Here is a 14,523-nt window from a genome sequence, read left to right on the forward strand (position 1 = left end):
AACTCATACATATTTAAAGACAGCAGCCGTATCACAACACAGATAAAAGACAACAACATATCTACAGAAAGTCAAAAAGCTGTCATAATAAAAACTAACATAGGGTAATAAGAATAATACGCTTCTGAGTAAAGTAAGATTAATTAATGACATTATATTTAAAAACAATTAAAGGATTCTCTGGCCCTGTGGAACCAACATTTACTCCACTGAAGTTTTAAAAAGGAACTGTGGAGACTATATCTGTCATGTTACTGTGTGTATGTATGTATATATGTGTATGTATATACATATATATGTATATACATATATATATACATATATACACAGAGAGGGAGAGAGATACATATATCTGTCTGTATATACACATAAAATACATATTTTTTACTGAAGGTGTACTTCCTGCCAGTAGGTGGTGCAACAGCTGTTTTTGTGGGTTATCATCGTTCCGGGTGGCAATCACAGAGTACGTCACTATACAATACTGTACGATGCAATGCGCCACGCCACGATATGAGACGCGATACATGCACAATACCAATAATATATATAATAATATATTATATATATATATAATATATATAATAATAATAAACACAACAATTCTGTCATAATCAATGTATTGCGAGACAATTATATAGCGATACATGACGATATCTGTCTGACGGATGAAAACTTAAATGTGAACGTGAAAAGGTTTAAAGTGCAGCATTTCTCTGTTCAGCCACAGCATAGGGAAAGGTCAAAGGTCATGAACGTGGATGGAGCATCTGTTAATGTGGTTTTCTCCATTAAAACGCTATCTTCTTCAGTCAGGTCACTTATGCCCACGTTTCCCATCATTCATTTAGTTAAAATGCTCCAGTTTGTCTTAAACTGACTCATAAATCTTTTTGATCACATGTAAACAACATCTGGACAATTATACTACTCAATAATTCTTTTTCTGGGGCTTATTTTTCAACACATTAACAATTAAAGAACCCTACACAGCAGTATCTGTGGTATTTGTGTGGTTTGATGGGACGGGGGCATTTCAAAGAACACCAGGGTTCGTTCAACTCAACCTCACTGAACCAATGAGAGGCCAGCATTAGTGAGCCACCTCTCGACACTAAACGCTAACATATGGCCATTCTCCTTCTACTTCTTCTCCTTATGGAAACATGCAGCTGCCACTCTGAACTGTTTTGGACAGTTTTCTTAGTTTGTGACACATTTACAAACAGGAAATAATAGATTCCCTCAAGTGTATTTGTGAGCGTCACAGTAACATCAGTAACAGTGAGTAAAGTGATGGAGGGCACGGTAACATGTTTTCCTTGTGTAACGGCAAAAGTCCTCCTCCTCCTCCTCTCCTGTGGGCGTTGATTCAGAAACTTCCTCTCTGTTTTTAAACGTGCGGTGGATTTCATTCTTCATTCTGTCTCAGCCGGTCACCGGGAGCAAAATGGTGAGTTACCATGGTCACTGCTGACTCTTTTTTATTAAAATCATTATTTTACCGTCACCTTAGATATTACAAAACAATGTCAGTGTGTTTTGTTCCTTGTAATAACTTCATGACCTGCTTTTTATTCATTTAAACACAGACGACATACACAGACAAAGGTGAAAAGGTAGGTCATGTTATATTGATCAGTACTTAAAGGTCGAATTTAGTCTTTTTAGATTTTTTAATAAATGCTTATTATAATTTCTTTAATAATTCTGTGTTGTCACAGCACGAACAGGGCAGATTCCTCTGCTTTGATCATTTAACCTTCTGGGTTGGAAATGCCAAACAGGTGAGTTCACAAAGTTACCTTTAAAATGTTATTTTGGGGGGGGGGGTTAAATGATGATGACTTGCAGATTATGGGGTAGACTGTGCAATCAGCGAGGCTATTGGTTCTGCAGAGGGGTGGAGGAGACAAAACCACTCACTTTCAGGCGATTAAAGCATATAGTGGCCTCACGCGTCACCAGCAGATGGCGCTGTCACACAGTGACAGTGAGTTGTCTTTGACAGGCGGCGTCGTATTACTGCAGCAGGCTGGGCTTCGAGCCTTTGGTTTACCAGGGTTTGGAGACAGGAAGTCGTGACGTGGTCTCACATGTGGTCAAACAAGACAAGGTGAAAGAAACCTGCACAGAAATGACACAATCACTGTTTATGAATGTACAATCAAGGTTTATAGAACATATACTGAGCATTTTATCATTCACTCTAGTAATATTTCAGTTCATGTTTTCACAAATATATACACATGAATGTATATATATATGTGTACATTTTTGACTTTTTTCCCTTTATATTTCTTTATAGTCTTGTATGTTTACAGTCTTAGAGAGACTCAGGGTTACTTTGCACTGTGGGTTACATAGTATAATAAATAAATCTTATTTAAAATCTTGTTTCTGACAGATCATTTACGTCTTCTCATCTGCCCTCAATCCTGGAAACAAAGGTACGACACAGCACGACGGGCTTCAGTCACACTTTAAAGCTCATAAAGCCTTGTAAATTAAAAAGCAAATCTTGATGAGAAATGCACTTCCTGGCAATTTTTGTTTCGATTATTTTCCCGATTAATCGATTGGTCCATAAAATGTCAGAAAACCTTAAAAAAATGTCATAACCTGGAAATGACGATGTCCCAAGTATCTTGTTCTGTCCACAAACCAAAATGATTGTACATTTAGCTTAAATGTTATTCTAGTTTTTTAAATTATATTTTCCTGATAGTACTGTGTTTACTTTATATATAAAAAAAAAATTGGTGATTTCGGGGGACGTGCAAATTAAGAATTTCATTGTGCGGTGTGACAGTGTGTCTTAATTGAACATATGACAATAAATATCTTTTTTTATCTCACTTTTAACGATTTCTTTGTTATCCAGGGCAAAGAAAGGAAGATAATACTCAAATTTAATTGAATTTATTAATCCCCTTGGGGAAAGTATTCCTCTGCATTTGACCCATCACTGCCACACTGAGTAGCACCCAGGGAGCATTGGGGGTTGAGTACCTTGCTCAGGGGTACTCCAGCCCTTTTTGGCCAGGTGGGGATTTGAACCAGCGCCCCTCCGGTTACAAGTCAAGTTCCCTTTCCACTTGGCCACGGGCTGTCCAGAAGCTTAAGAAGCTTAAGCTTAAGCTTTAAGAAGCTTAGACAATCGGAAATCTGATTTTAATTAAACCGATGAATCCAGAATAGTTGTCGATTCATTTAGTAATCGATTAATAATCAAGTAATCGATTAATCGATTAAATGTCATCTTGCACTGTGTCCTGTATTATTGTATTCTCTTACATGATGTACACAATTACTAAAATAATAATAATTATTTTGATGCCTGAATAGTGAACCCCCAACACCTTTAAGCCTAGAATTGACAAAGAAAACCTGTTTTGTCTGTTCCCTCAGAGATGGGAGATCATTTGGTCAAACATGGGGACGGAGTGAAGGACATCGCCTTCACAGTGGAGGACCTGGACTACCTTGTGCAGGTGATGCTTGACCTTTGCAGTGACCTTGCTATGATAGTGAACCTGGTGATGACACTGACACGTACCCTGTGCTCATAGAAAGCCCGTGAGCGCGGCGCGGTCATCGTGAAGGAGCCGCACACTGTCGAGGACAAACATGGCAAAGTCAGACTCGCTGTGCTTCAAACAGTAAGAGAGTGAATCCTGTTATTTACACGGGGAAAATGTCCAGTGTTTCCATCTTTGAATGAGTTTTTCGTGTGTAGTATGGCGACACGACACACACGCTCGTGGAGAGGACAGGATACACCGGCTTATTTTTGCCAGGGTTCCATCCCTCTCCGGTCAGGGATCCTCTACTGGCCAAACTGTGAGTACCTACGCGTCATCGTGATCTTCCGGTGATTTGACATCATCCGTGCAAAATCTAACCATTTCATCCTTCCGCGCAGTCCGAGTGGAAAGCTCAACTTCATCGATCACGTCGTGGGAAACCAAGCAGATGACGAGATGGTTCCTGTGGTGGAATGGTAACGAGCCTGAGTCTGAGTGTGTGGAAATGTGAGGTTGAGAAACGTGGCTGATGGTTACATAACTCTGTGCTTTGGCTTCAGTCCCTCATCAGTGGGTCACCAGTGCTTTTCCACATCTGTGTCTCGTTTGCGAGCCGTTATTTAGAGACGGGAGGAGGCAGTTCTCTCAATGAGCGCGTTCATTGGTTGGTCCTGGAGACCAGATGGTCGATGCAGATGTGCAGAAGTTGCTTTGTCAGAAACACATAAATGAACGCTTGACGTCTGCTCCGTGACCTCTCAGGTATCAGAGGAACCTCCTCTTCCATCGCTTCTGGTCGGTGGACGACAAACAGCTCCAGACCGAGTTCAGCGCACTGCGCTCCATCGTGGTGGCAAACTACGAGGAGACTGTGAAGATGCCCATCAATGAGCCGGCCGTCGGGAAGAGGAAGTCTCAGATCCAGGAGTACGTGGAGTACTACGGCGGCGCAGGAGTGCAGCACATAGCCATGAACACCTCAGACATAGTCGCCGCGGTGAGTCTGCGACGCACGCTCTGCATCTCGCACGCACGGTACGTCAGAAAATGACAACAATGTCGCCTCGCCACAGATTCGCAACCTGAAGGAGCGTGGGATGGAGTTCATGTGTGTGCCGGACACTTACTATGAGCAGCTGAGGGAGCAGCTGAGACACTCAAAGGTCAAGATCACGGAGAACCTGGACACGCTGCAGGTCAGAGCCAGAGGGTAGAATGTGCTGTAGTAGTTAGTGTGCAACATTTTATAACAATAATAATAATAATAATAATAATAACACCTTTAATTATACAGGAACTGAATATCTTGGTGGACTTCGACGACAACGGCTACTTACTTCAGATCTTCACCAAGCCAGTGCAGGATCGGCCCACTGTGTTCTTGGAGGTCATTCAGAGACACAACCATCAGGTAAACACACGTAAAGAAATCCACTTCACGGCTCAGTCCGTGTGCACGTCCGTCATTTACATGAAGGTTTTCACCCACAGGGCTTCGGTGCGGGGAACTTCAAATCTCTCTTTCAGGCGATAGAAGCCGAACAACACGCCAGAGGGAATCTGACGGCCCTGACGCCAAACGGACTGTCACAGAACATTTGAACGCCTGACGTCTGACGTTCATGATACTGTGACTGCTCGTTTGCTATTACGTCTTCACATATTTGTGACTCTCTTTTTCCATTTATTATCGTTACTTTATTAGTAAGAATATATCGCATATGCTTTCATAGTATAAAACAACATCACAGTCAAATATTACCGATAAAAGCTTGACTCAAGCAAACGACATTGAAGCTCTCGTGAATGAAAACACTTGAAAACGAGGTCGACGCAGAAAAACAGCTGATGTCGCCGTCGTTTATCGTCAGCTCCTCCGCGGCCTCCCGCTCAGTTATTGCTCGTGTTCTTCTCCGCAGTATTAAAACAGTTGTATGGCTACACGTGCAGAGTCTGTGTGTTTTTCCTTCTTCAGCGCGTGACGGTTCGTCGCGAGAGGTCAGTTCAAGGTGCCGCGGCAGCCTTCTGCTCCACACAGGCAAGGAATCTTTGTGTCCTCGATGGGGAACTTGTAGTCGTACGTGAGCTCCTCGTTGACGCTTATCGTCTGCCGGGAGTATATCACTATCTTCTTCTGAGACTCCACGGTGATGATCTTAGCGTAGCAATTAGGCTGCAAGACAAAAAAAACAAAACACATAATGAGTGCAGATGAGTAACATTTAGGAAGGTTTATTTACAGACATGCAACACAGTAGCTATAAGTGTGTTTGTATCACTTCAAAAATACAACAGTAAATCAAAAGTGAAAGATCTTTTGGTATGCAAAGGCCGTCGCAGTTCACTGACGTATCGTATCTCACTTTTATGTCACTAATTCTCACAAATTCCACACATTGACCTCATCAAAGCAGCTGTCACTCACATTGCAGCTGTGGTTGATAAATCTGGCCAAATTCCCACATTTGGTGGCATCGATGATGGTGTCCTGATCCACCCGGAACAAATAGCTGCTCCCGATGCCCTGCTCCTCGTATTTCTGCTCCCTCATGTCGGCGATGACCTGAGCAGAAAAGAAAACAGATGCTCTCACACTCCTGGAAACTCCCCAGAACAACCAGAGGCTCCCCGCGGGCCTCTGACAGAACATTCACACACACACATGTTCTTCTTACAGGCCGGATTATTACTGTCTCACCTGTCTGATGATTTGACCCACGTACTCAATCACCATCTCATCTGCTGCGATCGGCTCCATGGCAAACAGCCCCCACTCATGGATGTGGCTGCGGCTGAAACAGATCCTCTTCTTTCGAAACTGAAAAACACAAGAAAAAAAACACAGAAACTAACGAGTGTGTCAATGCCGTTGTCTTGTGGTTTCCTGTTTTATTTTGAAATTCCTCTCTCCTGTCGCTTCAGGTAACTTGCTCCTTCCCCTTGTGTTTTCCTGCCTGTCTGATTGTCTGATTGTTTCCACCTGTTCCCCACCACCATCATCTCCCTTTGTTTGTTGCCAGTTCGTCTTTTGAACCAGAGAAGCAGCGTAACTCCTGTGCCACTGTCTTGTCAGGTATTTGTACTTTTTGTTTGCTACTTTGTCAAACTCTTGTTTTTTATAGTAGTTTTTCCCACAAAAAAGTGATTTTATCTTAGTTTTTCTGTCCAAAAGGTGATTTTGTCTTAGTTTTTCCCTAAAAAGTGTGATTTTGTCTTAGTTTTGCCCTCAAATGAATGATTTTGTCTTAGTTTTTCCTCAAAAGTGTGATTTTGTCTTAGCTTTTCCCTCAAAAGATGATTCTGTCTTAGCTTTTCCCTCAAAATAGTGATTTTGTCTTAGTTTTCCCTCAAAAGAGTGATTTTGTCTTAGTTTTTCCCTCAAATGAATGATTTTGTCTTAGTTTTTCCCTCAAAACATGATTTTGTCTTAGCTTTTCCTCAAAACGTGATTTTGTCTTAGTTTTTCCCAAAAGAGTGATTTTGTCTTAGTTTTCCTTCAAAAGTGATTTTGTTAGTTTTTTCCCTCAGATTTTGTTTTCCCTCAAGAGATTTTGTCTTAGCTTTTCCCTCAAAAGATTTTGTCTTAGCTTTTCCCTCAAAACATGATTTTGTCTTAGCTTTTCCCAAAACATGATTTTGTCTTAGTTTTCCCTCAAAAGAGTGATTTTTGTAGCTTTTCCTCAAAGAGTGATTTTGTCTTAGCTTTTCCCTCAAAACATGATTTTGTCTTAGCTTTTCCCTCAAAACATGATTTTGTCTTAGTTTTTCCCTCAAAAGAGTGATTTTGTCTTAGTTTTTCCCTCAAAAGTGTGGTTTTGTCTCTTAGTTTTTTTGTTGTTTTTTGCGTGCAATGGGGTCTGGGTCCTTTTCCTGGTGTGACGGCAGTTTTCTCAAAACATCTGCAAAACCCGGTCTGAACAGCTGGATACCTGCAGGTCTACACGAGATCAAGGACTGAACATATTCAAACAATAATATGACACTATATAAATCCATGTGTACTGACAAGAATCTAACACAACGTAAATTTAACGTTTAAATATATTATTTATCTAATCTAATGATATATTTTCACAATTCACAGAGTAAACAAATAACTGTTTAGTTGGTTTACACAGATGCTCTGTATGTACATCTCTTACCTTCAGCTGGTTGAACTTAACCAGGTCACTGTCGCAGCTGAAAGAGGACAGCAGGCGGCGCTGTTCAGACCTGAAGTCAGACCCGGCGCGCACCGACGTTCCCTGCACACATGAACAAACGCTGTGTGTGTGAACACATTTACCTCTGAATGCAACAAACGTCACACACGTCATCACATTTCTCACCTGAGAGCTGGTGGACGGAAGCTCAGCGCCCGGCTCCGTCAGTCTGAGGTATTTCAGTTTGTCCTTCCTGCTGATTTGATAGAAACCTTCGCAGCGAGCGCAGCCGCTTCTGTGCTTCGGCCACCAGTGTTGCTCTTCCTCTCTGTTCTCTGTGACCACTTTAGTGAGTGAGCAACAGTTAAAGTGCGATAAACACAATTTAAATTTCATTTAAAAGTTTCCAAAAAAGTTCTACAATCAATTTTAAACATGTAAAATAAGGATATAAATGTCAGTAATCATACTAATATCTAATGCATATACATGTACCAGCCACTTTCTTAGGTACACATGTTTAACTGCACGTAAATGCAAATATCTAATGGGAACCCATTAAAATTGTGTAGATGTGGCTTAAGCAGCAGATCCAGGATTTCTTTGGTTCTGTTTTAGGACAGATTCATCATTTATCCTGTGGATCTTTGGCCTTGTTAAAGGTCCGGGCTCTACAGAGTTCTATTGTAATGAACCTTTGTTACAAGGATATGAGGGTGGGGGATCCAGACTGTGTCATTGAGCCATCCAAAGCCGTTATCGTGCTCCTGCAGCCTGTCGTACGTGCACCGCAGCAGCCTCGCATCTTCTTCATCCAGACCCTCCGTCCAAACGCTGTGAAGGATCGTCCGCTCCCTGCACCGCGAGCGACCGCGGTATCGGCACGGACCGGCGATCCTTTTGAGAGACTTCTGACGATGCAGCGTTCTCTTTAACCTCCTCCACTGTTTCCGCCGAAACGACGACTGGTTCTCCGCGTGCAGAACGCCGAGCACGTTCTCCAGTCCCCGTAAGGGCTCCGTTCTCACACGCGTCGTGATCAACACGTCAGCGGCGTCCAGAGAGGAATCGGAGAGGCTGCGAGGCGAGGAGGACGCGTTCATGGGGAAGCCCCCGTCAGATAACATCACCTGAGAGGAGGCGACGCTGCGTGCTGTCCTCCTGTAGACGGCTGCTCTTCGAGGTAGGACGATGTCTCTTCCAGGAGTCTTCGGGGCTGTTGTATAAGGATTGCTGCACAGAGATGGAACAGGTGGTGGGCTACTCAGCGGCGAACACACGTCTGACAGCGCCGCCTCTCTGCCTGGTGTTGCCGGAGCTCTCGCAGAGCTGAACTGACTCCATCCGCTTCTCTCCTCCCTGCCGGGGGTTTTCGGTACCTCCTGGTATAAATGGTAGGAGGCGGCAGGAGGCTCAGAGGGAACGTGAACCAGCTCGCCGCTCATTGGTGAGAGAGGCGGGTATTCACCGGCCTCACACAAGTCCTCGCTTCCCGGTTCAGCCTCCGTGCCCCGGCCCGGCGTCTGCGGCCGCTCGACCTCCTCCACAGCAGGAGATGTGGGTTTGCTTTTTATCAGGAGGTCGGGGTCGCTGTCCAGCAAGCACCCGGTGGGCGTGAGAGGCCTCAGGCTCTCTGTGATCTCTGGAGACGCCACCGTCCACTGAGGGCTCTGCAGGTCCACGTCCAGATACGGTTCAACTGCAACACAGAGGAATAATCTGTAAGCATCTAGGAAACGTCGGACTGAAACCTTTCATATTTTGATTGATTGAATGAATGAAATTAAGTTATTTGGTATTTCACCTAAGCTCAAAGCTGCAGTAGCTTGAACGCATATGGATTTTTAAGTTGAAGCTTAAAACACAAATGAAGAGAAACTGGGGATTGTTGCACTCTGCAGTCTCACCATTACATGTCAGTAATCTGTTCATAATCTACAGCACGAGAGACATAAGAACCTGTAAATCCTAGAGGCGACGCGGGCTGTGGATCCTGGAGTCGACTGGTTTGAGGGTCCATCAGATCCTGTAAGTGGCGGGTGTCGTGTGGACAGGACGGGTACCGGTTCTCGTCGTGTTGCCGCCGCCGGAAAGTGTGAGACACGTCCTGCAGACAGAGATCCAGCAGAGCGCCGGGGGTAAGCGGGGCAGCTGAGGAGTGAAGAGGAGGCTCCAGCTCCATCGACTCGTCCTCCGACGATATCACGATGCAACTCCCGTCGTCCTCCTCGTCGTCGTCATCTTCTAGACTGAGGTTTGAGCAGGACGAGTCCTCGAAGCTGTCTGAGGAGAAGGAGTCGGAGGAGCGGACGTCTGAGGAGTGCTCACTTTCCCCCGAGGAGCTGCACTCTGACACAGACTCCAACGCTGTAAACACATGAAGGTTTGTTGTGAGTCGTCTCAACGTCTCGACGTTTCAACGCTTACGACTTCATGACTTACCGCCGCCGCGTGATCCGTCAGGGACGTGGGAGGCGACGGCCGCGTCGCCCTCTCTGGGCTTCTGTGCCACTTCATTCTCAATTTGGGTTTGAATACTGTCATCTTCGTCGTCATCATCCTCGCCATCATCTCTGTGAGACTAAACATGTCATTTTAAGTTTAAAGAGTCTGAAACGACAATCGAGGGATTTATTTGAGTTAAAAGAATGTTATTTTTTTTACCAGGTTTGGAGAAGCACAGCTGTCTGGCACAACAGCGTCCACTTTGCCCGGTGTCGTCACTTCCCCTCGCCCCGAATCGTCCGCTCCTCCCCCTTCGCCGTCGTCGTCACTGTCGAGCACGTGCGGTCTGGCATGTCTGCGTTTAGGCCCCTCAGGTGCAGGCTGCGCCGTGTCCTCCGCCTGCTTCACATCTGCAGGGGGAACGAGAAGAAGAGCCGAGGATCAGACCACAGTCTCGTTACAGTCACGTGAATAAGGCTGCACTTCACTGACCGGACGAGGACAGCGCGCCGTCTGTGTCTTTCAACGACGCAGGGTCACTCGCCGTTTTCCTTTTCACCTGCGTGACATTGTTGTGTAAGTCATTTTAGGGTTAAGCTTCACTCAGAGGACAAATGATTCACGGTTTACCTTGAACGACGGCAAAGGAGGTTTTTTGCTCATGTGACCGAGGAGGTGGATTTGTTTGTGCGTCTGCTCCAGAACGCCGTTCTTCACCGGAGGAACTTGCATCTTAAGGATAAAACAAGCGCGTTAAATGGTTTGGTGATGAGAGCACAGAGCACAGAGGGTGAAGGACGTACCTGCTGTTTCTTCTCCTGGCCGTCCCACCACTCCTCAAACACCCTGAAAGACACGCCTTCAATCATCCGCCGCACGATGTCCTTCTTAATGATGGACTTCAACTCGTCCGTGACGACCTCGAGGACTTTTTCCACCGTGACCTTGTGAGGGTCGTGCAGAGGCGGCGGCGGCGGTGGTGGTCGTGGTGGTGGAGGTACAAACGGGTTAAACCTGGGGAAAGGAGGAGCGGGCCAGGGCGGTGGAGGGCGTGACATAGAGAAGTGGTATGTGGGCACAGGAGGCGGAACAGAGGGCGGGACCATCAAAGGTGGAGGCGGTCCCAAAAACGCTGGCGGCGGAGGAGGATTCGATGGAGGAGGAATGGGGATTCCTGTCAGATACGCAGGGGGGCGGATCCAGCCTGGAGGCGGGATGGGGATGGAACCATTTGGCAGGCGAGGGGGGACGGGGGGGAGTGACGGAGGAAAGGGAGGAATGGGGAAAGGGAAAGATGGAACAGGTGGGTGAGAGTTTCCCGCTGTAACTGCTCGAGGAAGTCTGGGGCCGAGGTGAGAGAGAGAGGAGTTGTCCCTCGATGGCGTCGGCCTCTTACCCAAATGTCCCTCAACCTCAGCTGTGGCATGATTCTCCTGAGTGTGACGGAGGACAAACACTCATTATAAACATTATATTACAACTATAAACCAGACAGACAGACAGGCAGACTCCTGACAGACACGTCCTGCCGTCACACGGAGAGAAAGCGAGAGGAATTACCTGTGGATGAGATGACGACTGGAACCCTTTTGCATCATCTGTGTTGAAGTCAGTGGGAGACTGGGAGTTCCTCGTCAGGAATGAAACGGCTCGACTTGTCTCGTCCTCTTCGTCATCACTGGGCGTGAGACGGACGTGGACGCGGTCGGACGTCGGGGGTACACAAGACGTAGGCGAGCACGCGAGGGAGTCGTCCGAGAATGGGGAGTTCTGAGCCGAGCAGGGCGACGTCGGCTGCGAGAGAACCTCGCCGTCTGAGAGCTCGGCGCTCCGGCTGCTGTTTATCAGCAGGTTTTCAATGCGGGAGTCGAGACTCTCGACCTCCGGCCGACTGCTGGACGAACGGTTGATGACAGACGGACAGAAGACGCGGTCTTCAGGAGTCTGCTGCTGCTCGGCTGTAAAATCAAAGCTCGGGACGGCGTCAGACGGAGCCGCGATGCTGTCTCTGGAGTCCTGACAGTCAAAGGTTGGTTCTGTGTTGTTGTCAGTGGAGGACGGAGCGCCGGGGCCCCACAGCGCCGCCTGCTGACCGCTCGCGTGCGCCTGCGAGGAGAGGACGTACGCCGGGCAGTGCTTCAGGAGGAACTTGGTGTCGGAGACTTTGCCGGCGGCTCTGTGCTCGTACCTGGAGCGCTTGTGACGGCAGAGCTCTGGTCTCAAGTGTTTGTGGACGGTGAAGTTGGACGGCTCCCCCTGGAGGACCGGAGTCGCCTGAAGGCTGGAGTAGCAGGAGTCCTGGGAAAGAGGAGTCGCGGACAGGCACGGCGTGAGGGGCGTTCCCTGAGAACGCGGCGTGAGCCTGAAGCTGCAAGGTGTATCTTGCCAAATACTGGAGTACGCCGTGTCCATAGAGAGGGGCGTGGCAATGCTGGTGGGGCTGCAGACACTCCCCTGCTGCTGGGTGGCTTTGCCGCCCTGGAAGACATTTAAAAATAAGTACACTGAGAAATGCAAACCGCTGCTTTCATCACGGCGGAGCAGATTTGAAACACTCACAGGCAAACTGTCGACCAAGCTCTGCAGATCCTGCTCGCTGCTGCCGACGGGCAACGTCCACGGCGTGTAGAGACCGCGGAGGAGGAGCTGCAGATACCGAGCCCTGTTTTCCCCTGAGAACGTGTTCGTTTTCACATCACAATTACAAACAAATACAGTTCACACAAGACTTAACAAAGTCGAGACGTCACCTTTAGGGTCGATTTCCACGTGGATGATGTTGCCCATCACTGACGTCTGATGCAGCTGCTGGGCGGCGTCCCTCGCCGCACGCACGCTGTCGAACACGACCTTCGCGAGCCCTAGATGCTTCCTGTTTTTGGGGTTGTAGAATATCTCCACCTCCTCCGTGTTCCCATACTTGCTGCACATGTTCGTCAGGAAGGGCTCCTTCACGTTGTCATTCAACCTGGAAAAGGTCACTTCCTTGGGGAGAACGGGACCGACGTACCACTCGTCCACCTGAGGGGAAACAGGACGACAGTTGTTGGTTATTGATAATATATAATATATAATGACTCATTTAGAGCGGTTATTATAGAACGATTATTTTCGTAAATCGATTAATCTGTCGATTATTTTCTCGATTAATTGTTTGGTCCATAAAATTCATTAGGTCAGGACGGTCAAAAAAGTCAACGACGACCTTCCTGTGAATCCTACAGGAAGGCCGCCATCTTGGATTGACCGCCAACTCGGAGGCGATTTTGGTGTTTTTTGCGGTTCAGCGGTATTTGAACAAACTTTACTTCTGACTTATTTCCTCTCTAATTCTTTACTGTTTGTCATTTTACTGCTTATGATACATTTAACAGAAATAGTTGAATGATACACATAATAATTAACATTATTATTATTATTATAATAACTGCTGTTATTATCATTATGTTGATGATGTAGATTACCTTGAATTTCGGCACTGACAGCTCGGTCTTGCTGCTCTTGCTCCACAGGCGGCTGATGCGTGGATCTCTGACACAGTCCACGGGAAAAAGACCTAAGTCCTGCACCTGTTCACACAAACAACAGCAGCGTCACTGAACCGCGCGTGTGCTACCTTAGCAGGATTATCATTATCATTAATATCATCATTATTATTATGATTATCATTATTATTATTATTGTTATTATTATCATCATTATAATAATAGAAGCTCACAGGGATGTTAAACGCATGTCCATCATAACGGTAGACTTTGTAGAGTCCTTTGGTCAAAGCAGGGTCGATCATTAACTTGCAGCTTTTCCAGTGAGGCGGTGTCTCTCTCTCAGGACTCAGTCTGTCGCTGTCCATCACATTGGTCAAAGCCTGGAAACATAACTAACAAACAAACAAACAAATAAACAAACAAAAACAGCGTTAGCTCCGCCGCTGTGTAACACGCCCCGGCCGACAGACAGACGGACGGACAGACAGACAGGTGAGGATGATGGAGAGCATCACCTGAGACGTAAGCCCCTCCCTTCCCCACAGAACCACGTCAAAACAAACAAAAACAAATAAACCAGAGTTTAATGTGCTCGCGCGTCGCTCACCTGAACCAAAGTCTCGCCCTTTGTCGGAACAACATTGCGGAGAACGCCGCTGTGATTCACGGTGTCATCGCCCAGGCCTGACGTCACAGTCACGGAACCTGTAGATCCGTCCGCGAGGCGGATGAACACACACACACACACACACAGGTGGGGGAGGAGCCAGGTGACAGCAGGTATCAGGTGTGAAAGATCGATTTATTTATGGAGCTCACCAACAATAACAATAATAATAGTACTAATGATAACAATGCACAGCGTTAATTAGTAATAACATGAATAAATGACAGTTTACAGCAGAAAGTCAAAGTTCATGT

The 14,523-nt window shown here is 46.4% G+C and overlaps 2 protein-coding genes across 2 annotated transcripts; one reads left to right on the forward strand and one right to left on the reverse strand.

Annotated features, from left to right (window-relative positions):
• The first annotated feature begins 1,379 nt into the window (after nt 1–1,379).
• Nucleotides 1,380–5,470, forward strand: hpdb (4-hydroxyphenylpyruvate dioxygenase b). The gene is made up of 13 exons (XM_044027043.1): nt 1,380–1,453; nt 1,593–1,619; nt 1,725–1,787; nt 2,012–2,116; nt 2,408–2,450; nt 3,412–3,494; nt 3,573–3,662; nt 3,740–3,843; nt 3,926–4,003; nt 4,290–4,524; nt 4,601–4,723; nt 4,822–4,938; nt 5,019–5,470. Exons 1-13 carry the CDS (start codon nt 1,451–1,453, stop codon nt 5,127–5,129), a joined length of 1,182 nt encoding a protein of 393 aa, XP_043882978.1. The 5' UTR covers nt 1,380–1,450; the 3' UTR covers nt 5,130–5,470.
• LOC122770073 (histone-lysine N-methyltransferase SETD1B-A-like) lies at nt 5,453–14,312 on the reverse strand. The gene is made up of 18 exons (XM_044027042.1): nt 14,210–14,312; nt 13,833–13,994; nt 13,579–13,683; nt 12,865–13,135; nt 12,674–12,786; nt 11,675–12,592; nt 10,918–11,547; nt 10,745–10,846; nt 10,607–10,673; nt 10,334–10,524; nt 10,112–10,250; nt 9,629–10,036; nt 8,382–9,368; nt 7,856–8,022; nt 7,670–7,771; nt 6,226–6,345; nt 5,953–6,090; nt 5,453–5,700 (listed from the first exon to the last, which is right to left on the reverse strand). The coding sequence occupies exons 2-18, from the start codon at nt 13,965–13,967 to the stop codon at nt 5,527–5,529; spliced, it is 4,767 nt and encodes a 1,588-aa protein (XP_043882977.1). The 5' UTR covers nt 13,968–13,994; nt 14,210–14,312; the 3' UTR covers nt 5,453–5,526.
• Between the last annotated feature and the right edge of the window lie 211 nt (nt 14,313–14,523).

Source organism: Solea senegalensis, linkage group LG5, assembly GCF_019176455.1.
Source record: "Solea senegalensis isolate Sse05_10M linkage group LG5, IFAPA_SoseM_1, whole genome shotgun sequence".
NCBI classification, from domain to species: domain Eukaryota; kingdom Metazoa; phylum Chordata; class Actinopteri; order Pleuronectiformes; family Soleidae; genus Solea; species Solea senegalensis.